At 45.5% G+C, this 25,854-nt stretch overlaps 1 protein-coding gene across 2 annotated transcripts in view; it reads right to left on the reverse strand.

The window, feature by feature from the left end:
- The window catches only part of LOC141141076 (uncharacterized), a 113,256-nt gene that overhangs the window by 18,272 nt on the left and 69,130 nt on the right, over positions 1-25,854 (reverse strand). The window contains exon 4 of one of the 2 annotated variants that reach the window (XM_073628769.1): positions 17,146-17,199. The exons of the other annotated variant lie outside the window; for it this stretch is intronic. Within the exon in view, the coding sequence (XP_073484870.1) occupies positions 17,146-17,199 (54 nt within the window). The remainder of the gene's footprint in view (positions 1-17,145; positions 17,200-25,854) is intronic. 2 annotated transcript variants of the gene reach the window in all.

The raw sequence follows: 25,854 nt of genomic DNA on the forward strand, positions 1-25,854 counted from the left end.
GGTTCCTCTATGGTTTCCTGGCTCATTCTGGAAGCTATCCGATTGGATGCTACCACCCCATGTGACTTTGGCAGCCATTTTGGGTCAGGCAGAGCCTATTTAAGGCCCTGTCTCCAGGGCTTGGCCCGCATTCTGCCTGTGAGGTAGTTTCGGGACAGCCCACCCGTCTGAAAGAGACCATTAAGGAGAGGTTCCAAACAAGTAGGGAAAGAGCAGGGACGCGCTACCCTTACTGGAAGCCTCCCTGCTTGAGCGTAGACTGGCCAGGCTGCATTCTATCCTTCGGGACAGATGCTGTGGGAGTATCTGAGACCTGCTGCTACCCTGTTCTCTGCAAAAATCCTGTGAGTGCGCCCGGTCAGGTTGTCTCCCCACAATGTGCATTAGAAGTCAGGTAGAACACACATCATTTCCTGGCTGGAGGATGTCCATTATCAAGGGAGGCAAAAGATACGCTGATTAAATTTCAACTTTAATGTAAACTTGTTACAAATCCAGGCAAGTCGAACGAAGAACAAAATTATAACCGGAGATTAACTTCAGTGAAAAGTGAAAAGTCGAACTTTTAGAAAATAGAAAAATTGCGTGTATATTCCCTTTAATTCCTCAGATTCCCTTTAAAGTCAAGTGTCAGCAGGTGACAGAATGATGTAACCTGGATAGAGGTGATCATGTGAGCGGTGCGGCGCCCTCTCGATGGGCTCCCCACACCCCAGGGATGAGCTTGTTTACAGGTCTCCTGGTACAGAGGCGGCAATGCGTTTCCTGGCTGGGGACTGTAGGCAGGGAGGCGAGTAATGAGGGAAAATATCACAATCACTTGTTAGGTGGAGGGAGGGAGGGCGGAGGGGGTTACAAGAGCAAGACTTTCTCCCCCAGAGACCAGACATGGATGTCAGATGGCCGAACAACAAATTACGCAGAGCAAATTTATAGAGCTGTGTTTCCCAGAGGTGTTGTCCTAGGAACTCTTCAATAAAAGTCACCTTAAAGGGACCATAAAGTAATTATAAAATGGTTTAACGGATGCAATTTACTAGTCTTTGCACCTTGTGCGGTGAAATCAGAGAAGAGAAGAGCTGGTACTACTGTGCAAGACTAAAGGGAAGTCCGGAGGTCAGATTGAAGAGATGCATGGTGGACATTAGGAGACATTAATATACTGGCTCAAAACCAAGAGAATTGGAAATAAACCATATTCTTTTGACTCTGAGCTCAACTATATACTGCATTTTCCCCTTTTGGAGGGTGTGGGTTGGGATTTGTGCCCATTTTTAAGGTCAGGTACTGATCTTGGATAAGGAGACCCGGCTCCTATGTCAGGCCCCACATTGGGCACCAAAAAAAAAAAAACCTGGCTCACAATCGGCATTCCAGTTCACCCTAAAAGCAGGGGCGGCCCGTGCATTGTGGGCGCACGGGCGCCGCCCCCCCCTAACCCCTGCTGCCGCCTCCCCAACCAATGCGCCCGGCCCCTTTCAGCACGCCGGACGCATGGACTCCTATGGCAGCGTGGGCGGGGGCGTCTTTTTTTTTTTAAGCACCTGATTAGAGCCAGAGGCTCTAATAGGCTTCAAAAAAGGGTGTGCTCGGGGCGCCCTGATCCCACCCTGTTGTGTCACCATAGCGAATTAATTTTCGCTATTTTTACACCACAGTGCCACCCTGCCAATCAGGAGGCAGGTCAGTGAGACCTGTTTCCCGATTGGCCAAAGCGCCGGGCATCCTATTGGATGCCCGGCACTTTGGCAGAAGAGACACACAGGGGAGGAAGCTGGAGGATTGTCGGACTCCCCCGCTGCCGCCGCTGCCCACACTGACACAGGAGGAGAGGACCCAACAGCCCAGAATGGAGGAGGAGACGCACGGGATGCAAGAGCTGTCGCCTGCTCATTCCCCAGCTTGCTGCCGTCACCCAGGTGGGGTAAGTGCCGGTCTGATGGCGGGCAAGCAGGTGGGGGTCACAGTGGCTGCGTATGTTGGGCACAGGCTGCATAAGATAGGCACAGGCTGCATATGTTGGGCAGAAGCTACATATGACAGGCACAGGCTGCATATGACGGGCACATGCTGCATATGATGGGCACAGAAGCTGCATAAGATGGGCACAGAGGCTGCATATGATGGGCACAGAGGCTGCATATGATGGGCACAGAGGCTGCATATGATGGGCACAGGCTGCATAAGATGGGCACAGAAGCTGCATAAGATGGGCACAGAAGCTGCATAAGATGGGCACAGGCTGCATATGATGGGCAGAAGCTGCATATGACGAGCACAGGCTGCATATCACGGGCACAGACTGCATAAGATGGGCACAGAGGCTGCATATGATGGGCACAGAGGCTGTGTGATGGGCACAGAGGCTGCATATGATGGGTACAGGCTGCATATGATGGGCACAGAGGCTGTATGATGGACACAGGCTGCATATGATGGGCACAGAGGCTGTATGATGGATACAGGCTGTATATGATGGGCACAGAGGCTGCAATTGATGGCACAGTGGCTGCATTTTATGGGGCACAGTTACTGCATATGATGGGCACAGTGAGGCTGCAATTGATGCTTTTTTTCCCGAATTTTTCAGTTTGCTTGCGCCCCCCCCAAAATTTTGAGCACCAGCCACCACTGCCTAAAAGTGTTCAATAGAGTTGAGGTTAAGGCTTTGTACAAGACACTCAAGTTCCTCAACACCAAACTGGTCACACCATGTCTTTATGGAGCTAGCTTTGTACACAGGGGGGCACAGTCATGCTGGAACAGAAAAGGGTCTACACTAAACTCTTACCACAAGGTTGGAAGGGCACAACGTCTACAATGTCTTTGTAGGGGGGGTTTACATACTGATACACTTTATTGCCCAAACGCCCTTGCCCTATTACCATTTTCTGATAGGGTTCTTTATTCATGAACCTCCCAGTACAGGACCGATGTTGGATGAGAAGACCTGGCTTACATGTTGGGTCCCACATTAGGCACCAAAAAAAGAAGACCTGGCTCACCATCGGTGTGAGCCACCATATTCCAATGGACATCTTCTGTAATGTTGAAGCTGTTTTGTAACTTCTCCAAGCCACTTCTTCAGTTCTAATGAGCGTTACGAACATCAAAGGTTCTCATGTATTTAGGTCATGGTATATCTAATAGTGGTTAGTCCCTTTCAGCTGGGCATCTTCTGTAATGTTGAAGATGGTTTGTAGCTTGTCCATGCCACTTGTTCAAGCCCCTTGTTCAGTTCTAAAGAGCATTAGGAAAATTGAAGTTTCTCATGTACCCAGGTCATGATATATTGAGTAGTAGCTGATCACATTCCACTGGACTGGTTCTGTAACGTTGAAAATGTTTCATGCCTTGTCCAATTTTCCTAACTCATTGGAACCAAAGAAGTGACTTGAAGGTTCTCATATCTCCAGGTTATGATATATCGAGTGGTTGTTGGTCACATTCAACTGGATATGTTCTGTAATGTTGAAGGCATTTCATAGCTTCTCCAAGCCACTTATTCAAACCTAAAAAAGTAGCGTGGATAAGCTACAAAACATCTTCAACATTATAAAAGTTGTCCAGTTGAATGTGACCAACTACTACTCCATATGTCATGACCTGGAAATATGGGACCCATTTGATTTTCCCAACAGTTATTAGAACTGAAGTAGTGGCTTGGAGAAGCTACAAAAGGCTTCAACATTATGGAACAAGTCCAATTAAAGGTGAATAACTACTACTAGTTATACCATGACCAGGAGACATGAGAGCCTTCTATTTTCCTAACACTCATTAGAACTGATGAAATGGCTTGGAGAAGCTACAAAAGTCTTTAAAATTAGGGAACAAGTCCCGTTAAAAATGACTAACTACTACAAGTTATACCATAACCTGGATACATGAGAACCTTCCATTTTCTTAACACGTATTAAAACTGAAGAAGTGGCTTGGAGAAGCTACAAGACACCTTCAACATTATGGAACAAGTCCAGTTGAAGTTGACTAACTACTACTAATTATACCATGTCCTGGATACATGAGAAACTTTGATTTTCCCAACACTCATTAGAACCAAAGAAGTGGCATGGAGAAGCTTCAAAAGTCTTCAACACTATGAAACAAGTCCAGTTGAAGGTGACTAACTACTACTAGCTATACCATGGCCTTGATACACGAGAACCTAAACTTTCCCAACACTAATTAGAACTGAAGAAGTGGCCTGGAGAAGCTACAAAAGTCTTCAACATTACAGAACAAGTCCAGTTGAAGGTGATTAACTACTAGTTACACCATGACCTGGATACTTGAGAACCTTACATTTTCATAACACTTATTAATACTGAAGAAGTGGCTTGGAGAAGCTACAAGACAACTTCAACATTATGGAACAAGTCCAGTTGAAGTTGACTAACTACTACTAATTATACCATGGCCTTGATACACGAGAACCTAAACTTCCCCAACACTAATTAGAACTGAAGAAGTGGCCTGGAGAAGCTACAAAAGTCTTCAACATTACAGAACAAGTCCAGTTGAAGGTGATTAACTACTAGTTACACCATGACCTGGATACATGAGAACCTTACATTTTCATAACACTTATTAATACTGAAGAAGTGGCTTGGAGAAGCTACAAAGCATCTTCAACATTATAGAAGACGTCCAGCTGAATATGACTAACTACTACTAGATATGATATAACATTAACAGAACCCTTCACTGGAAGCAAATGAATGCCAGCATTTAGAGGGGAGTTCTGTACATGTGCCCACGCTAAATGCTCACATTTGCAAGTAGTTGGCGTTTACTTCCAAAAACTCAGCATATAAAAAAATAGCTGGGACTTGAAGATCTGGACACTTTCAGCAGTAACTACAAGAAGCAAACAAAGGTTGCCAGGACACATTTCTGCTACGCTCGGGTAAACACCTCCAGTTATCATATAATGTTTTCTCAATATCTGCTGAGTGGGAGGGCAGGGGAAGTTTCTTCACAGTTGACAGGCTGAAACTGGCAGGAGAACAAGCTCGTAAATCACCAGCAAAGATGGGCAAGGATAGCAAAGATAGAAATCTGGAAGCAAAATAGATGTGCGGTTACAATAGGGATGGGTTATGTTGCTGAATGGTGCAAGCTCAAACAAAGCCAAGGGCAGTAACCAGTATACCATGCAGGAACTGATCAATGTCCAGTAAAGAGTCATCCTATGACTAATGACCATGTAAGAGGGGCTCTGTCATTGTACAGAATTGGCGCCAACCTGCTGAGGTTTAACCCTCCGCCATATTGTGCCCCACTCCATGCCTGTGGCCTCCACACGACATTCCCAGCTATTGATCTTTAAATCCCAAGGAAGTAATGTCCACACATATGAGTAGAATTTGCTGCACTTTACTGATGGATTTCAGGGAGTGGCATAAAAGTCACATCACATCGACATAAATTCCAGAGTCACTTGGCAATACACAGTCAGATTTAGTGGATGGACTGCAGCAGCCAAATGTGAAAACATATGCAGCACTTTAACCGGTCATCTCTCTCTAAGAGTCTCTCTGTCCACATGGGTTCATTAGTAATCACAGGGCTGGGCTCTGTGTAGACACCTCCTCCATGGGTACGCCTTTCCCAGGAACCCTCCAGGAGAATAGCCTCACTCAGGGAACTCTTGACTTGACCTAAAAGGCCTTTTGCAATCCACCCCAGCCCCCTCGTCCATAAGGTTCAGAAAGTCTACAGTACCTCTCCTGGGTGCAGGGCTACTCTTCCCCAGCCTCCGGCCCTATACAGGGCCTCCACATGCTGGTTACATCTGGGAAGGTGCGGGGTGTTTGGCTCCCATCCCCCCAGTGCACTAGATTTGCTCCCAGGGCTGGGACAAAGAGTGGGCAGGAGGGTTGGCTGTCCTGGTCACTGTGGTAACATGTGATGTTGGAGGGAGATTGAGGGGGGGGGAATTTGTGTTGAAAGGGGGAATTTGGGGGCAGCAGGAAGTATTGTTCTAAGAGGGGAAATTTGGGTCTGTGTGCTAAGAGTGGTGCTTTAGGGGAATTTGTGCTAGGAGGGGGGATTGAGGGGCTATTTGTGCTGGGAGGAGAGATTTGGAGTGGGGGGGGGGGTACTAGGAGGGAAGATTTTAGGGGTCGTCGGGGGGTTGATTTTTAGGGGTGGGGGGGCAAAGATTTGTGCTTGGAGGGGGGGGGGACTTCAGCAGGAGGGCACATTTCTACTGGGAGAAGGGGGGGGAGATTTATGCTCAGAGAGTAAGAACGGGGGGGGGGGGGGCGCAGATTTGCCTGTTCGCCCTGGGCGCTAGATAACCTTGTCCTGTCACTGCCTCCTCCCAACCTGGCTCATAACTGGGCACTGACTCACTCATGACATCACTGCAGGAGGGGCCTAGCACCTAATGTCACAGAGACACTATTCTGGCACAGAGCCACCCAGTGGCACATTAGCTAACTGCACGTGCCTACAACCAAATTTAGAGTACAGGCCCTCAGCCATTCTCAACCAGGACTCCGTGGAAGCCTGGGGTTCCTCCAGAGTGTGCTAGGGTTTCCTTGAGCTGTGGCTGATGAACCACCTTTTTGATGGTGCCTGCAGAGTTCAAGGTTCAGCATCACTTAACAAAGCCAGCAGAAAGACAACAAATATCTTTTTAGCTGTCTTTAAGGGTGGCATTCTGAGCACCACTTTAAGGGGGACATTCTTCCTATTGGCCACCAGTATAAGGGGCATTGTTCCTATTGACCCCTGATGAATTGGTTTTAGTAAGGGTTCCTCGAGACCCGAAAATAATTTTTGGGGTTCCTCCTAGGGTTAAAAGGTTGAGAAAGCCTGGTCTATGACCAGTTCATAAAAAATGGTTTTGGCTGAACTTGTGGCATGATCACCTTCACGTGTACCTAAACATGAATGCAAATAAAAAGAACCTACGGGAAGGGGTGAGGAGGTAGTTCTGTAGGATCTACAGGACGTGCCGAGACTTCTCAGGCATTCTTAAACATCTCTATTTTGTTCTCAATACGCTGGATGACCCCCACATGGAGCAAGACAAAATTCCAGAGGGTGCACTTATCTGCGGGGCGAGCATGCCAAGTACGTTTCATCTTCCAAGTGTACGACTGAGATCAGCCTGTTTATAAGACCTTCAAGCCTCCAACAAATGGATTGACACACAATGGCCTATTGTCGGCTCACAGGACAAGCGTAGTAAGTTTGGCGCACCCCTCCCCCGCAGGCTCATTGCAAAAAAAAAAAAAAAAAAAAAGAAAACTTGGCCGGCAGACGTGTTCTCTCTCCCTTTATAGGGTGTGATGGAGTAAACAAGTTTATTGACGGGCTACGTGGAACAATTATTATAAACCGCCAGTGTTTACACTGTACTGTGGAATGTTTAAAGACCGACACAAAGGATTTAAAGGGAAAAACATTTTCCGGTTTGGTTTTTAGCGAGACGCTTAGTCAATGCTACTTATAGAGCTAGAAGAACAAAGATTTTTTTTTTTTTTATTATTATTAAAGCAAGCAGTGTAAGTACCTTGTGGGCGGTGCAACTCTGTAGCAGTGATTTAAAGGGTACAAGAAGGGAAAAAGAAAGGTCCAGAGTACCGCACACCTCAAAATGCCCCCCGATGACGTCAGTTGTGATGAAACACGTAGGGCGGAGTCTTCGTACATGCTGTCGCCACGCTGTTTCCTGTGTATACAGATTTGTTCGTTTCCATGCATAGATTGTTTTATTTGCAAGATTTCTTTTACCAAAATATAAGTACCTTTAATCCCTCTATGAAATAATAAAAGAGTGATTTTTTTTATGGAGTTACACTATGTGGATGCTTTTTTCCTGTTTATCTCCTCGATGGTGGATTTTGATTTATTCATACTTCCTTAGCACTGGATTTCACACAATTATATGGAGTCTCTTTTGGACAATTATGTAGTATTTTTTTATCAATTTATGAATTTTATTTGTTTTATAAAGCGCTGCAATTTTTTTGTATGTTTTGGCATTTTTTTACAGTGTATCTGACTCATGTTTGCACTGGTCATATTGTATTATATACCTTTTTGTCAGCGCGCTTTCCCTTATATTTGACTCACATCTCAAAACCCTGGGTGAATGGTAAAAGCAGCCTCATCCCAGACTCTGTCCAGGCCACACCCTTTATTGCATTTCGCCCCGCCTATCGGGTTTAGTCACGGAGGGGTGAAACGCTCTGGGGGTGTGGCCTGGATGGAGCCTGGGCTGAGGCTGCTCTTTGTCAGGACTGGGCTCAGCCCTTCCGTCTCTGATCTGGCCGCTCAGCTGTCGGCTAATTGCCAGCTCCTATCTCTCCACAGTTACTCAGCTGTTGATGATATCCTGCTTGTCAGTCCTGCCTACTTAACCCGTCCAGTCCAGAGGAGCTCTGCCTTCGCCTTGGTCAACATCACAGAAATCTCCTGCGATCCTGTTCAAGACTTGCTTTGCTGACATCCCTTCTGGCTCCAGATCCTGCTTGCTGTTCCACTACATTGATCCCTGACTTCTGGCTTGGCAGACTAACCGTTCCGGTTACTGAACTCTGGCTATGTTTTGACTACGTTTGTTCTTTTTACTTTTGTTATTAAACAAGTGTGATTTAACTGTACTTCTGTCTCGGCCTGATTTCATGGTTTCTGACACTCTTACCATTTACCCAGGGTTTTCTGAGAAGTGCGGCACTTGGGGATCATTCTTTTTACCTGCTTGTACCCACCAAGCCAAGCTTCTTCCCTGCCTGCACTTCCAGCGGTTGTTAACAGACGCGGACTGATAGGAGCCTGGGGCCGCACCCCTTGTCTTTGTATGGGTTTGCAGTGATTTAAAGGGGCCAAGTAAGATGTCTTCTCAGAATTTTCTGGTTTATGTAACAAATAATAAAAAAAAGAGGCGGTAATCCAAAAGTAGGTCTATGGACCATGAGGCTCAGTTCCACGGATCGTCGGAAAAGTGTTCTTGAGGATTGCTCCTTGAACAGGTCCCATTAGGCTCACAGTGGGTTTCCAGATAAGGTGCTATGCTATCGAAAGAGAGGGCAAGAATGCACCAATCCAAATGCAATCTGGTGCAAAACAGTTTTTCCTAGACCTAGCTTTCTGGGGGTGCACTGGACCATCCGTATTCTAGCCTTGCCCCTGAAGAACCTTTCCCTGCACTAGAAAATCTCTCTCTAGCCAGCATGAACCTCGCCCTGAGTTCTCCTCACACAGCAGGGCCCCCAGAATGACCCAGCAAAAGCTATATATAGGTTAAGATGGCTGCTAATGTCTTAAAAGAGCACCATGTCCAATCAGACACAGGCTCCCCCCAAGATGGCCACCAAGAGCCCAGTGCAGAAGACTAGTCAGCCCTCTGTAATGTTCCCCTATGTCACGCTTGGGGTCAGGGGGTCAGGGGGTCAGGCTCGGAGATCAGGAGCTACAGTATAGCAATAGAGAAGCTCCCACCGACCAGCTGGATAAGTACACAAGCAGATCACCCTGGTTGCTCTCTGAAATAATCCTGAGGAAGCAGATACAACCGCAAAACATGTTGAGAAGATATGGACACATTCTTATGATAGACCATGATTATCAGCCTTTTGGCATCATTGGATAACAATCCACATAAATGAGAGCGTTTTTTTCTCTGTCACACAATCTTTCTGTGTATGTTTTTAAACTGATGTAATAAAATATTATTTTTAGACTATTTATGTTGCATTGTTCCATACCAGTACCATTAAAGTCCACGAAATAGCCTCACAAATAGATATCTTCTACAAGGTCACCCTGGTGGATGACACCGGTTCACCTGACGTGCGTAGTCTAAGTACTAACCGGTGTTCACCAGAGCTCCTGATGGTGGGGATGGTTTTTCGTTGCGTGTAAGTACCGGGTCGCAGTCCTCAGAATCGCCCTACCAGCAGGTGAGCATGCTGGGGTCCAGTAGCAGATATAGCAGGTTGGGATCAAGCAGAAGGGTAGTCAGTAAACAAGCCAAAGGTCGGCAACAAGTGGTAGTGCGGATAAGGAAAGCTGCAGGTATGCAAAGGAGCAAGATATCGGCTGGAGAGAGCACAATAATCTGGCCAACAGGAAGTGTTGCTGGAGAGAGGATGTGTGTTCAGAACCTGGTATTATAAAATATTATTAATAATAATACATTTATATATATATATATATATATATATATATACACACACACACACACATACACACACATACACACACACACTGTATATATACAGTATATATAGTATATTATATAATAATAATTGTGACCTCTGTGCAAAAAAGCTTAGAGAGCCACTGAAAGTACTACAAACCTCCCCCTGTGATCCTTATTGCTCCTGGGTGCCAGCGTTATGGAAAGCTCATCCAAGCTGCCGGAGACACTTTAGAAGACAAAAAGGTAGAGACTCCGCACACCGAACCCAGCAACTGTACAAAACATTGTATATTATGGCTTTAACCTAACGCCTCCTGGCCATGTATTTTGTTATGCCCGTTGAGGATTAAAGTGGATGTAAACCCGAAATTTTTTTTTTTTTTATGTCATAATGTAGAGAAAAGATTTCCTATCATTTGAGCCCAGTCTTGCCACACAGAGTTAATCCAGCTCTGAGCAAATCCTCTTTTATTGTTCAGTGAGATAAAACTTGACAAACTGAGAAAAACTTTGTCAAATCCTCCCCCTTGCTGTAAGTGACAGGTGATTTACATATCTCATGCACTAGCCTAAGACATGCATTATTTTTTAATTCCCTCCCCCACTCCTTTCTTCAGCAGCTCTGCAAGGATGGGCTGTTCCACACCTCAGCATGATTTGGCACGCTGAAGTCATGTGGTGACTTTCCTGTCTTTTCACTGGATGTTAGAGATCATAGCAGAAGTTCAGTATTAGAAATACACAGGAGAAAATGCATATTGACAAGGGGAGTGTAGAGGTGGGCGGGGAGTCTACTGACATCACGACTCCACCCACCGAGCTCCAGACAACAGACCCGCCCACAGAATCTGCAGTTTTTCGGGTCTCATGACAGACAGAGGGGAGACATTTGACAGGTAAAGATACATGCAGGAGACATGTATATCCTTATAGATAACCCCCTATGGCAGTAGTTTAGAAAGGAGGACATTGGGTTTACATCCACTTTAAGCACTGTGGGTGGGGCGAAACATGTTGGAGGGGGGCAGGAGAAGCACGGCTGAAGCCATAATCTACACTGTGCTGTACATTTGCTGGGTTCGGTGTGCGGCGTCTCTACCTTTTTAATCTTCTGATTATATAATAATTATTCGAACAAAAATTATAATTAAGAGACGCACCAAAATTTCGGTGGCCGAAACATATCATCCGAAAATGGTGGTTTCAGCATTTTGCAAAAATAAAAAAGGTGCTGATAATGGTGCTGAGAACACACACAATTTTGCCCACGATTTGCCCATGATTTTGCCATGATTTTAGCACGATTTTGCGGCAAATTGACCGCAATTTGATCACAATTTTACTGTGCTTAGGGTGTGTTACTCATAGGTTACGTGACTCAAAAACCGCATCAAAAACGTAACAGGGGCATGTTATTGATGCGTTCTTGCTGCGTTTCCAATGCATTTCAAAGGGGGTATGTTTTTGGTGCATTTTTTTTTTTTTTAACTGGACCAAAAATGCAGCGAGCAAGATTTTTTAACACCACGACGGAAGCGCAACGGACCAGTGTGCAGACATAGAATTTAAAGGGATGCATTTTCTTCTTTTCTTGCGCCAATGATGCCGATAATGGGCGACAATAAATTCATATTCATTTAAATTCATGATGTTAATTAAAAAGTCAAATATAATACAATTATATACATAAAAATATATATATATTTTAAAAACTAATTTTCGGGACCAAAATTTCCATTTGGCGCACCTCTAATTATAATATACCGTATTAATATTATATATTAAAATATGAATAATTATTATAATAGTTGGGGGGAGGGTCTTGGTGAGAGAGGGTATCTAGCACATAACAATTGATACAATGTGATATTTAGATATTTCGACACAGCAGCTCCTGCACTGCAGACTTGTTGGCGATTATTTAAACCAGAGTCGCTGTAAAAAAAAAAGAAAAAAAGAAAAAAAAAAGATCTACTTTTCTCATCAGGGAGTGTCTCCATTGTTCGCAGTAAAAAAGGCCTAATTAAAAATAAACTGCAGCAGAATGTCACGGATATTAAAACAAGAACGCAATATGTCAAAACAAGTTTCTGGCCGGGGATTCAAAGACGCTGCCGTGGCGGGGAGGAGGGAAGTTCGGTATTTCTTTCTATTGAGGAGAGACAAGGACAGATAAGGGGCAGGAAACCGGGCCAGAGCTGCCCGCAGTTCTCTACAATGTCCAGATAAGACGCTCAGGAACAGCAGGACTCCACCGCTCTCCTGTCCAGTGAATGAACCGTTTTTTTTTTTTTTGGGGGGGGGGGGGGGGTCAATCGCATTTCTACAGTCTATTTCAAAGTTGTAGTGCGCCTCAATGGACAAAGTTATGGACATGCATCTTTTTTTGCATCACCACAGAATGACAAAACGCACAATTTATGGTTGTGGTGGGCATTGGCCGGTACTGTATTGGAGTGCCATCCACAATGAATGCACGGCAATGCATTACAGACAGAGCCATGTGTTGATGCACATTGATGCAAATTGATGCACATTGATGCAAATTGATGCACATTGATGCAAATTGATGCACATTGATACACAGTGATACACAGTGATGCGTATTGATGCACATTGATGCAAATTGATGCACAGTGATACACATTGATGCACAGTGATGCACAGTGATACACATTGATGCACATTGGGGCACATTGATGCACAGTGATACACATTGATGCACAGTGATACACATTGATGCACATTGATGCACAGTGATACACAGTGATGCACATTGATGCACAGTGATGCACATTGATACACATTGATGCACAGTGATACACATTGATGCACAGTGATACACATTGATGCACATTGATGCACAGTGATACACAGTGATACACATTGATGCACAGTGATACACATTGATGCACAGTGATACACAGTGATACACATTGATGCACAGTGATACACATTGATGCACAGTGATACACATTGATGCACAGTGATACACATTGATGCACAGTGATGCACAGTGATACACAGTGATGCACAGTGATGCACAGTGATACACATTGATGCACATTGATGCACAGTGATACACATTGATGCACATTGATGCACAGTGATACACATTGATGCACAGTGATGCACAGTGATGCACATTGATGCACAGTGATACACATTGATGCACAGTGATACACATTGATGCGCAGTGATGCACAGTGATACACATTGATGCAAATTGATGCACAGTGATACACATTGATGCACAGTGATACACATTGATGCACAGTGATACACATTGATACACATTGATGCACAGTGATACACATTGATGCACAGTGATACACATTGATACACATTGATGCGCAGTGATACACATTGATGCACAGTGATACACATTGATACACATTGATGCACAGTGATACACATTGATACACATTGATGCAAATTGATGCACAGTGATGCACAGTGATACACATTGATGCACAGTGATGCACAGTGATGCACATTGATGCACAGTGACGCACAGTGATACACATTGATGCACAGTGATGCACATTGATACACATTGATACACAGTGATACACATTGATGCACAGTGATACACATTGATGCACAGTGATGCACATTGATACACATTGATGCACAGTGATGCACATTGATGCACAGTGATACACATTGATGCACAGTAATGCACATTGATGCACAGTGATACACATTGATGCACAGTAATGCACATTGATGCACAGTGATACACATTGATGCACAGTAATGCACATTGATGCACAGTGATACACATTGATGCACAGTGATGCACATTGATGCACAGTGATACACATTGATGCACAGTAATGCACATTGATGCACAGTAATGCACATTGATGCACAGTGATACACATTGATGCACAGTAATGCACATTGATGCACAGTAATGCACATTGATGCACAGTGATACACATTGATGCACAGTGATGCACATTGATGCACAGTGATACACATTGATGCACAGTAATGCACATTGATGCACAGTAATGCACATTGATGCACAGTGATACACATTGATGCACAGTAATGCACATTGATGCACAGTGATACACATTGATGCACAGTAATGCACATTGATGCACAGTGATACACATTGATGCACAGTGATGCACATTGATGCACAGTGATACACATTGATGCACATTGATGCACAGTGATGCACAGTGATACACATTGATGCACAGTGATGCACATTGATGCACAGTGATACACATTGATGCACAGTGATACACATTGATGCACATTGATGCACATTGATGCACAGTGATACACATTGATGCACATTGATGCACAGTGATGCACAGTGATACACATTGATGCACAGTGATGCACATTGATGCACAGTGATACACATTGATGCACAGTAATGCACATTGATGCACAGTGATACACATTGATGCACATTGATGCACAGTGATACACATTGATGCACAGTGATGCACATTGATGCACAGTGATACACATTGATGCACAGTGATGCACATTGATGCACAGTGATACACAGTGATGCACATTGATGCACAGTGATGCACAGTGATACACATTGATGCACATTGATGCACAGTGATGCACAGTGATACACATTGATGCACAGTGATGCACATTGATGCACAGTGATACACATTGATGCACAGTGATGCACATTGATGCACAGTGATACACAGTGATGCACATTGATGCACAGTGATGCACAGTGATACACATTGATGCACAGTAATGCACATTGATGCACAGTGATACACATTGATGCACATTGATGCACAGTGATACACAGTGATGCACATTGATGCACATTGATGCACAGTGATACACATTGATGCACAGTAATGCACATTGATGCACAGTGATGCACATTGATGCACAGTGATACACATTGATGCACAGTGATACACATTGATGCACAGTGATGCACAGTGATACACATTGATGCACAGTAATGCACATTGATGCACAGTGATACACATTGATGCACAGTGATACACATTGATGCACAGTGATACACATTGATGCACAGTGATGCACAGTGATACACATTGATGCACAGTGATGCACAGTGATACAATGCAAATACAATACCAAAATGCGTGACCACTAAGCTCAGTGCCGCCATCCAGCCGTACATTTGGCACTCTGGACATGCAAAAAAAAAAAAACCTCCTCAAGATTGCGCACTAACCAGTTCCCACCAGTAAGAATATTCTCTGCTCACCCCTCCAGCCCCCCATTCAGATATCCTGGCCTTTGATGTAGAAGAAGAGGACAATGTTTTTGTTTCTTTTTTTGGATTGTTTGAATGCAGTTTGTTTAAGGTGAAGAATTTCCAGGAAAAAAAAAAGGATGAAACGCTCAACTGATCTCTAGGAATTCAGCAACTATGCTGGCTGTACCGCCTATCCATCCACATCCTCCTCCTTACAATCACCCCGGATTATATATCACAGAGACAAAACAAACTTAAGTCTATGTGAACACTTACCCGTTAAAGCACCCCATTCAGTTTACAAAAGAAATGCAAAAAATATTTGTTTATAGAGATAAAAAAAATATTATATATTTTTTTAACAACTGATCACATGACCTCTGTTCTCAGCTGCATAAGGGGCTTGGAGAGGAGGGGCTTGGAGAGGAGGGGGTGGAGACTGTAGGGGTGTGTCTCAACAAGAGGCATAAAAACAGCAGAACACTGATCTTCCCAGGGAATGGCTGTGCAAGGGGGCATGTCTGCAGGGCCGGGAAAAGGGGTGGGCAGGAGTGGCAGCTGCCCTGGGTGCAATGGTTTACTGGGGGGGTCACCTTCCTTCTGAAAGATATGTGAGCACAGGAGGCGTGATGAGGGATCTAGAGAGCAGGAGGTCTTGGGAGGAGTGGCGAGGGTAGTTTGGATGGTAACTCGGGGCAGATTTAGATGGATTTGTATGTTGTGGTTGGTATTTTAATTTTTATTTGTTGGGTGACTGGAAGCCAGTGGAGGGATTTGCAGAGAGGGAGTGGCAGAGCAGTTGATAAGGTGGCTACAGGGTCGGGACAAGAGGTGGGCGGGAGGGGAGGTTGCCCTGGGCACAATGGTTTAGTGTAGGGATGGGGAGCACCTTCCTTCTGTTGCAAGGCTGACAAGAGTAGTGACAGCGGCAGTGATTATGACAAGCAAGTGACTGCTGGGTGTAGGATCCCCAAAGCATGCACATTATGAGCGGGGGAGGGGGTGTTGTTCGGAATCTTTGCCCCTGGGCGCTGGATGACCTTGTCCCAACACTGCGTGTCAGCACAAGTCTTGGCCGTTAGAGGAGGACAGGCAGGATGTAATCCCAGCACAGCCAGAAAACTGACCACACTGGGATGGATGTGCTCGAATGCCTGGTGTGGTCAGTGTGCAATAGGAAATCAGAGGGACCGGCAGGATTCACCAGGTATTTCACACAATGGAAGCAATATAAAGAGAACAGGATACTTTTATAAACACAAATATTTACTACAACAGGCACATATCATGAATTGTGCGGGTAACAAAACACTTTAACCAGTTCCCACCCAACCTAATGTCAAATGACGGCTGGGCGGGACATTCTTTATCCTGGGTGGTGTCCTCCCAGGGACGCGCCTCGCACAGGCCCCATGCGCTGCGCTGTGGCGTGATCTGTCACCGTTGTCAGTCAGGAGATTTCCTTGTAGAAAACTAGATGTAAAAACAAAGGGGGGGGGCGGGGATAGTGGTGATGTCATTACCTGAATATGGCAATGCGTCACTGGGTGGGCGGAACCTGAACGCGCACAGAGGTGGGTGGATTTGCAAGTATTTTGCTGTCTGTTAGTTATTGGGACAAGGCAATTGCAACTATCAAGCAGTCTGGGGTTAGAACCTCTGTGGGGTTTTGATTGCTGTCTGTGTGCTGAGGTAAGTATGACCTTTGCTGTGAGCCGACCTGTGTATTAGTGATGAGACGGGTACTTACTCGGATTTTAATAACTCTAGTCTTTGATCCACAATTCTTCTTTAGCAGCATTTTCTGGAAGAGAGAAGAATAGAGACGTGAATTAGGAGGATATTAGATGCGGTTTTGTGTTGAGAGGGTTAAAGGAATCTTGTAAAGCTTGGATCACGATATAAAAATGCATTGTTGTCTGGGATTGATGTTGATACATTGCGTGTGCCATCCAAGATACACAGACCGCTGTCCTAAGAGTCGTGTCACCATCCCTCGTAGAATGGAATCCAATCTCTGCTTAGGTTTTCTGAGAACTCTGCAGAGCTGTAGGTACTTATAGAGTGTCAGGGGGGTGGAGTATTCAGGTGAAGGGTGGTAGGTAGTCAAGTAGGGGGGGTTGAGTGTCCAGGTAGGGGGAGGGTTAAGTGTCCATGTAGGGGAGGGTTGAAAGTTCAGGTGAGAGGGTTAAATGTTCTGGTCAAGAAGGTTAAGTATTCAGGTGAAGGGGGGTAGGTAGTCAAGTCGGGAGAGTTGGGTATCCAGGTACGGGAGGGTTGAGTGTTCATATAAGAAGGGTTGAAAGTTTGGTAAGAGAGTTTGGTGCCCAGGTAGGGGAGGGTTGAAAGTACGGGTAAAGGAGAGCTAAATGCTTTGGTTGGAAAGATTGAGTATTCAGGTGGGAGGGGGTTGAGTGTTCGGGTGAGAGGGGTGCAGGTTGTCAAGTAGGAAGGGTTGAGTGTTCAGGTAAGGGAAGGATGAGTGTCCAGGTAGGGGAGGGTTGATTTTCCAGGAAGGGGAGGGTTGATTTTCCAGGAAGGGGAGGGTTGATTTTCCAGGAAGGGGAGGGTTGATTTTCCAGGAAGGGGAGGGTTGATTTTCCAGGGAGGGGAGGGTTGATTTTCCAGGGAGGGGAGGGTTGATTTTCCAGGGAGGGGAGGGTTGAGTGTCCAGATAAAAGGGTTGAAAGTTAAGGTAAGAGAGAGTTTAGTGCTCAGAAATGGGAGGGTTGAGTGTTCGGGTTGGGGGGGAGGGGTGTAGATTGTCAATTAGGAAAGGTTGAGAGTTCAGGTAAGGGAGGGTTGAGTGTTCAGGTAGGTAGTCAAGCACAGAGGGTTGAGGTTCCAGGTAGGGGCGGGTTGAGTGTTCAGGGAGGGAAGGGTTGCGTGTCCGGGGAGGGGAGGGTTAAACGTTATGGTGAGGGAGAGTTAAATGTTCTGGTCAAGAAGGTTGAGTATTCAGGTGAAGGGGGGTAAGGAATCAAATAGGGAGGGTTGAGTGTCCAGGTAGGGGAGGGTCAAAGGTTGAGTTGAGGGTTCAGATAGGGAAAAGGTAAGTTAAGTGTACAGGTAGGGGAGGATTGAGTGTCCAGGTAGGAAAGGTTAAGTCTCCAGGCAGGGGAAGGTTTAGTGTTTAGGTAGGTGTCCAGGTAAGAGAGAGTTTAGTGCCCAGGAGGGGGAAGGTTAAGTGTTCAGGTAAGGGAGGGTCAAGCGTTCAGGTAAGGGAGGGTCAAGCTTTCTGGTAAGGGAGGGTCGAGCTTTCAGGTAAGGGAGGGTCGAGCTTTCAGGTAAGGGAGGGTCGAGCATACAGGTAAGGGAGGGTCGAGCATACAGGTAAGGGAGGGTCGAGCATACAGGTAAGGGAGGGTTAAAAGTTCAGGTGAGGGAGATTTAAATGTTCTGGTCGGGAAGGTTGAGTATTCAGGTGAAGGGGGGGTAAGGAATCAAATAGGGAGGGTTGAGTGTCCAGGTAGGGGAGGGTCGAAGGTTTAGTTGAGTGTTTAGGTAGGGGAGGGTTGAAGGTTGAGTTGAGTGTTCAGATAGGGGAGGGTTATAGGTTGAGTTGAGTGTTCAGGTGGGAAGGATTGAGTGTCCAGGTAGGAGATCGTTGAGTGTCCAGTTAGGGGAGGGTTGAGTGTCCTGGGAGGGGAGGGTTGAGTGTCCTGGGAGGGGAGGCTTGAGTGTCCAGAGAGGGGAGGTTTGAAGGTTGTGTTCAGGGTTCAGGTAGGGAAGTTTAAGTTGAGTGTTCAGGTAGGGGGGGATAGAGTGTTTAGGTAGGTGTCCAGGTAAGAGAGTTCAGTGCCCAGGAAGGGGAAGGTTAAGTGTTCAGGTAAGGGAGGGTCAAGCATTCAGGTAAGGGAGGGTCGGGCGTTCGGGTAAGGGAGGGTTGAAAGTTCAGGTGAGGGAGAGTTAAATGTTCTGGTTGGGAAGGTTAAGTATTCAGGTGAAGGGGGGTAGGTATTTAAGCATTGAGGGTTGAGATTCCAGGTAGTGGTGGGTTGAGTGTCCAGGTAGGGGAGGGTTGAAAAGTTCTGGTGAGGGAGAGTTAAATGTTCTGGTCGAGAAGCTTGAGTATTCAGGTAAAGGGGTGCAAGAAATCAAATAGGGAGGGTTGAGTGTCCAGGTAGGGAAGGGTCGAAGGTTGAGTTGAGTGTCCAGGTAGGAAGGTTTGAGTGTCCAGGTAGGGGAAGGTTGAGTGTTTAGGTAGGTGTCCAGGTAAGAGAGAGTTTAGTGCCCAGGGAGGTGAGGGTTGAGTGTCCAGGGAGGGTAGGGTTGAAGGCTGAGTTGAGTGTGCAGGTAGGGGAAGATTGAGTGTCCAGGCAGAGGAAGGTTGAGTGTTTAGGTAAGGGAGTGTCGAGCGTTCAGGAAAGGGAGGGTTCAGGTAGTCAAGCATGGAGGGTTGAGGTTTCAGTTAGGGGAGGATTGAGTGTCCAGGGAGGGGAGGGTTGAGTGCCCAGGTAGGGGAGGGTTGAAAGTTCAGGTAATGGAGAGGTAAATGTTTTGGCTGAGAGGACTGAGTGTTCAGGTAAAGGAGTGTAGGTTGTCAAGTGGGAAAGAATGAGCTTTCAGGTAAGAGAGAACTAATGCCGCGTACACACGAGCGGACTTTACGGCAGACTTTGCTCGGCGGACTTTTCGACAGACTTTACGACGGACTTTCTAAATGAACGGACTTGCCTACACACAATCCACCAAAGTCTGTTGAATTCGTACGTGATGACGTACAACCGGACTAAAACAAGGAAGTTCATAGCCAGTAGCCAATAGCTGCCCTAGCGTGGCTTTTTGTCCGTTGAACTAGCATACAGACGAGTGGACTTTTCGACCGGACTCAATTTCGATGGATTGATTTAAAACATGTTTCAAATCTAAGTCCGTCCAACTTTTGAGAAAACAAAGTCCGCTGGAGCCCACACACGATCGAATTGTCCGACCAAATCCCGTCCGCCGGGCAAAGTCTGCCGTAAAGTCCGCTCGTGTGTACGCGGCATAAGTGTCCAGGTAAGGAAGGGTTGAAAGTACAGATGAAAGAGAGTTACATTTTCTGGTCGGGAGGGTTGAGTGTTCAGGTGGAGGGAGTTAGGTAGTCATGTGGGGGGGGGGGGGGGGGGGGCCTATGTGTTCAGGTAGGGGAGGGTTGACAGTTCAGGTGAGAGAGAGTTACATTTTCTGGTCGGGAGGGTTGGGTGTTCAGGTGGAGGGTGTTCAGGTAGTCATGTAGAGGGAGGGTTAACAGTTCAGTTAGGGATGGGTGTTCAGGTAGTCATGTAGAGGGAGGGTTAACAGTTCAGTTAGGGATGGGAGTTCAGGTAGTCATGTAGAGGGAGGGTTAACAGTTCAGTTAGGGATGGGTGTTCAGGTAGTATGGGTTATTAGGGAAGCGTTGTAACTTCTACACTTCGCATACTTCTCAGTTTTTGCGGATTTGCACAAATCACTAACGGTGTTGACAAACCACAGCAGACGTTCCCTGTGTGGGCCTAACCTGTGACAGGCAACATATTTTTTTGTAGTCGGATTATCTGGTTACCAAATCATTGATTGTCTGCAGGTAGCTTCCGCCTGGTGCCACTCACTGTAATAGGGAAATGATGTTCCCTGAGGTTGATGAGGAACTACAAGTGTCAGTATGAACCTCTGCAAATCACAGCCAAACCAGGTTTAGTTTTTTAGTGTTTTTTATACTAATAAAATAAATAAAATAAAAGAATATCATGTGGACGACCTTATTTTAGCTGCACTAGCCAGTCCAATTAGATCATCGTCACTGGCTAATGAGGTATTTTTATTGGGCAAGAAGATGGTAGGCAAGCAGACACAGGAAAAGTCAGACCCATGTAAATTTCTGAAATGAAATCAGAGAGGAGCACAGAGGGAATAGCCACTGGCCTGTGACAAGGTGACAACGCAGAAGAACCAGAATGCAGGGACAGAGTGTTGTCATCCTCCATCAGGAAGTGCTGAACAAGGACCTTCATGGCAGGATTGTTATAATAAAAGCTGCAAATTTTACAAATTTATTGATCGGGTTTACATCTACATCAAATCTGATCTCTGGCCACAAAATCTGTCATTTAAATAAATTCCTCAACAGCTGCAAAGGATATAAATGCACTTTATGAGCACCAAATGCCTTTGCAAACCCAGAAGTAGCAGAGACATCATCCCTATGCTGCACATAGTCTGTGCAGAAAGCAGAGCTGTGGGAGGGGCCCATCAGGCTCCACCCACTACAGGAGGAGGCGGAGACCAGATCAGCCACCCTGTTCAAGGAGAGAGAGAGCAGAGCTGTGGGAGGGACCCAGCAGGCCCCACCCACTACAGAAAACTACAGGAGGGGGCGGAGACATGACCAGTCCTCCTGACAAGGGGAGAGAGCAGAGTTGTGGGAGGGACCCAGCAGGCCGCACCTTCTTCAGAAAACTACAGGAGGGGGCGGAGACAAGACCAGTCCCCCTGCACAAGGGGAGAGAGCAGGGCTGTGGGAAGGGCGGGCCCATCAGGCTTCACCCACTACAGGAGGAAGCGGAGACCAAATCAGTCCTCCTGCACAAGAAGAGAGAGAGGAGGGTTGTGGGAGGGACCCAGCAGGCCCCACCCACTACAGAAAACTACAGGAGGGGCGTCGACCAGACCAGCCCTCTTACACAAGGGGAGAGAACAGCAGTGAGCGGTCTTTGAATGGATTTATGCACAGATCTGGAAGAAATACACAAATAACACTGAGATCCAAGAAGACGGCACATGAGTTCACCTTCACTGTAGAGCGCATCCATAAAAGCCCTTTATTCCAGAACACGGGTTATGATTAAGCACCCTTCATGTGAAACGCGTTAACCGCATCGCACACCCCAGTGCTGTTCGTCCCGTGTTATGGAATAAAGGACTTTTATGGATGAGCTCCACAGTGTGCGGCCAATTTTCACTTTTTCATGTCTATGTGGTGGAAAGCCGGAGCCGGGATCTGGGACTGATTCCGGATTAACATCTCTACACCTGAGCAGTGCTCCGCCCTCTGAGTTCAGATTTAAAGAATGAAATTTCAGTACAGGTTCCCTTTAAGATGATCGCAGTCACGGGTTCAGTTCCCCTTTAACTGGGATGGATCGTCTCCGACACGCCAGAGGAGGAGAAATGACATTTCTCAGGCTGGAGGCGGAGGGAACTTCCATCAATACGGCTCCCATGTATCAGCCTTTCCTTCCTCCTCCATGCTGGTAGGCAGACAACTTTCTGCAATACAATGTAACCAACATCCCGACCCCGAGTTCTCACATCCTGCGACCCGCTCACCGCGCCGCAACCGTGAAAACTCCCTTCTTATATGAAATGTGAGGCCAGACCTCCATGTGTTCTGCAACATCGCAACCATTCTCCCCAATTGTCTTCTATTAAAGTATATATTGTTTTTAAATATTCTATAACCCTTCACAATGTATTATACAGAACACATTCATAGATCTTCATCCATTCATAGATATTCATCCATCCATAGATCTTCATCCATCCATAGATCTTCATCCATTCCTAGATCTTCATCCATTCATAGATCTTCATCCATTCCTAGATCTTCATCCATTCATAGATCTACATCCATTCATAGATCTTCATCCATCCATAGATCTTCATCCATTCATAGATCTTCATCCATTCCTAGATCTTCATCCATTCATAGATCGTCATCCATTCATAGATCTTCATCCATTCCTAGATCTACATCCATTCATAGATCTACATCCATTCATAGATCTTCATCCATTCATAGATCTTCATCCATTCATAGATCGTCATCCATTCCTAGATCTTCATCCACCCATAGATCTTCATCCATTCATAGATCTTCATCCATCCATAGATCTTCATCCATTCATAGATCTTCATCCATTCCTAGATCTTCATCCATTCATAGATCGTCATCCATTCATAGATCTTCATCCACCCATAGATCTTCATCCATTCATAGATCTTCATCCATCCATAGATCTTCATCCATTCATAGATCTTCATCCATTCCTAGATCTTCATCCATTCATAGATCGTCATCCATCCATAGATCTACATCCATTCCTAGATCTTCATCCATTCATAGATCTTCATCCATTCATAGATCTACATCCATTCATAGATCTACATCCATTCATAGATCTACATCCATTCATAGATCTTCATCCATCCATAGATCGTCATCCATTCATAGATCGTCATCCATTCCTAGATCGTCATCCATTCCTAGATCGTCATCCATTCCTAGATCGTCATCCATTCCTAGATCTTCATCCATTCATAGATATTCATCCATTCATAGATCTTCATCCATCCATAGATCTTCATCCATTCCTAGATCTTCATCCATCCATAGATCTTCATCCATTCCTAGATCTTCATCCATCCATAGATCTTCATCCATTCATAGATCTTCATCCATTCATAGATCTTCATCCATCCATAGATTTTCATCCATTCATAGATCTTCATCCATTCATAGATCTTCATCCATTCCTAGATCGTCATCCATCCATAGATCTTCATCCATTCCTAGATCTTCATCCATCCATAGATCTTCATCCATTCATAGATCTTCATCCATTCATAGATCTTCATCCATCCATAGATTTTCATCCATTCATAGATCTTCATCCATTCATAGATCTTCATCCATTCATAGATCGTCATCCATCCATAGATCTTCATCCATTCCTAGATCTTCATCCATTCCTAGATCTTCATCCATTCCTAGATCTTCATCCATTCATAGATCTTCATCCATTCATAGATCTTCATCCATTCATAGATCGTCATCCATTCCTAGATCGTCATCCATTCCTAGATCGTCATCCATTCCTAGATCTTCATCCATTCCTAGATCTTCATCCATTCATAGATCTACATCCATTCATAGATCGTCATCCATTCATAGATATTCATCCATTCATAGATCTTCATCCATCCATAGATCGTCATCCATCCATAGATATTCATCCATTCATAGATCGTCATCCATTCCTAGATCGTCATCCATTCCTAGATCGTCATCCATTCATAGATCTTCATCCATCCATAGATATTCATCCATTCATAGATCTTCATCCATTCATAGATATTCATCCATTCATAGATATTCATCCATTCATAGATATTCATCCATTCCTTGATCGTCATCCATTCCTAGATCGTCATCCATTCCTAGATCTTCATCCATTCCTAGATCTTCATCCATTCATAGATATTCATCCATTCATAGATCTTCATCCATTCATAGATCTTCATCCATTCATAGATCTTCATCCATCCATAGATCTTCATCCATCCATAGATCGTCATCCATCCATAGATCGTCATCCATTCATAGATATAAGTACATCAATAGATTATACGAGCAGCACAGAACGTAACAGAATACAAAAAAGGGGAGGAAACTAGGAAAGAAAACGAGGTGTGAAACAAGGTAACCAACGCAAAATGTATCGGACCTCCTTAGAGTTGCCTCCTCATCCCTTTAAACCCGAACACATATGAATTACTCGGGTTCTGAGGCCAATTAAATGCAGAAAAGGCACCAAGTGAGTTTATTACCACCTTAATCAGCCCCAGAACCCGAGTAATTAATATGTGTTCGGGTTCAAAGGGATGGGGTGGCAACCATACCATGTATGTGTATTAACATCTGGACTAGGGTTGCCACCTGTCCAGGATTCACCCGGACAGTTCGGGGACACATTATTCAGACCGGACTATGGCTTCCCAGCAGGGTTGCTGGCTGCAGTTGTCTGAGCTGAGAGTGTCTGTTACACTCTCTTTCACACTGCCCAGCACTTACAGTCCCCCCCCCCCACATCTCCCTCCCTACCCCTCTGTGTCTGCCCACACTCCAATCCCCAGCGCTGTGCCTCAGAAATGGATAGTGGGGGGCCAGAAATTTGGAGTCCAGCAGCTTCAGATACATCTGGATGAGAGGTGCTGACAGACAAGGGGTGAATGAGCTCACCATCCATCCCTGTCTGTGACTGACGTGTCCTCCCTTCTCTCTCCTGCCTCTGAGTGAGTACACTAAGGCAAATCAGGGTTCTCAGAGCACCCCTTACATCAGAGTTCCCCTTTACACCAGAGGCCACAGTGTTCCCCCTTACATCAGAGTCCTCTCCGTACATCAGAGTTCTCAGTGTTCCCCCTTAAATTAGGGTTCCCAGAGCATCCCTTATGTCAGAGTTCCCAGAGTTCTCCCTTACATCAGAGTCCTCTCTGTACATGAGAGTTCCCAGTGTTCCCTCTTAAATAAGAGTTCCCCTTTACACCAGAGGCCACAGGTGTTCCCCCTTCAATCAGAGTCCTCTTCGTACATCAGAGTGCTCAGTGTTCCCCCTTAAATTAGGGTTCCCAGAGCATCCCTTATGTCAGAGTCCCCCCTAACAGTGTAAGGGAACTCTGCGGATTCAGATGTAAATGGGGAACTCTGGGGACT

This window comes from Aquarana catesbeiana, linkage group LG04, assembly GCF_042186555.1.
Source record: "Aquarana catesbeiana isolate 2022-GZ linkage group LG04, ASM4218655v1, whole genome shotgun sequence".
In the NCBI taxonomy this organism is placed as follows: domain Eukaryota; kingdom Metazoa; phylum Chordata; class Amphibia; order Anura; family Ranidae; genus Aquarana; species Aquarana catesbeiana.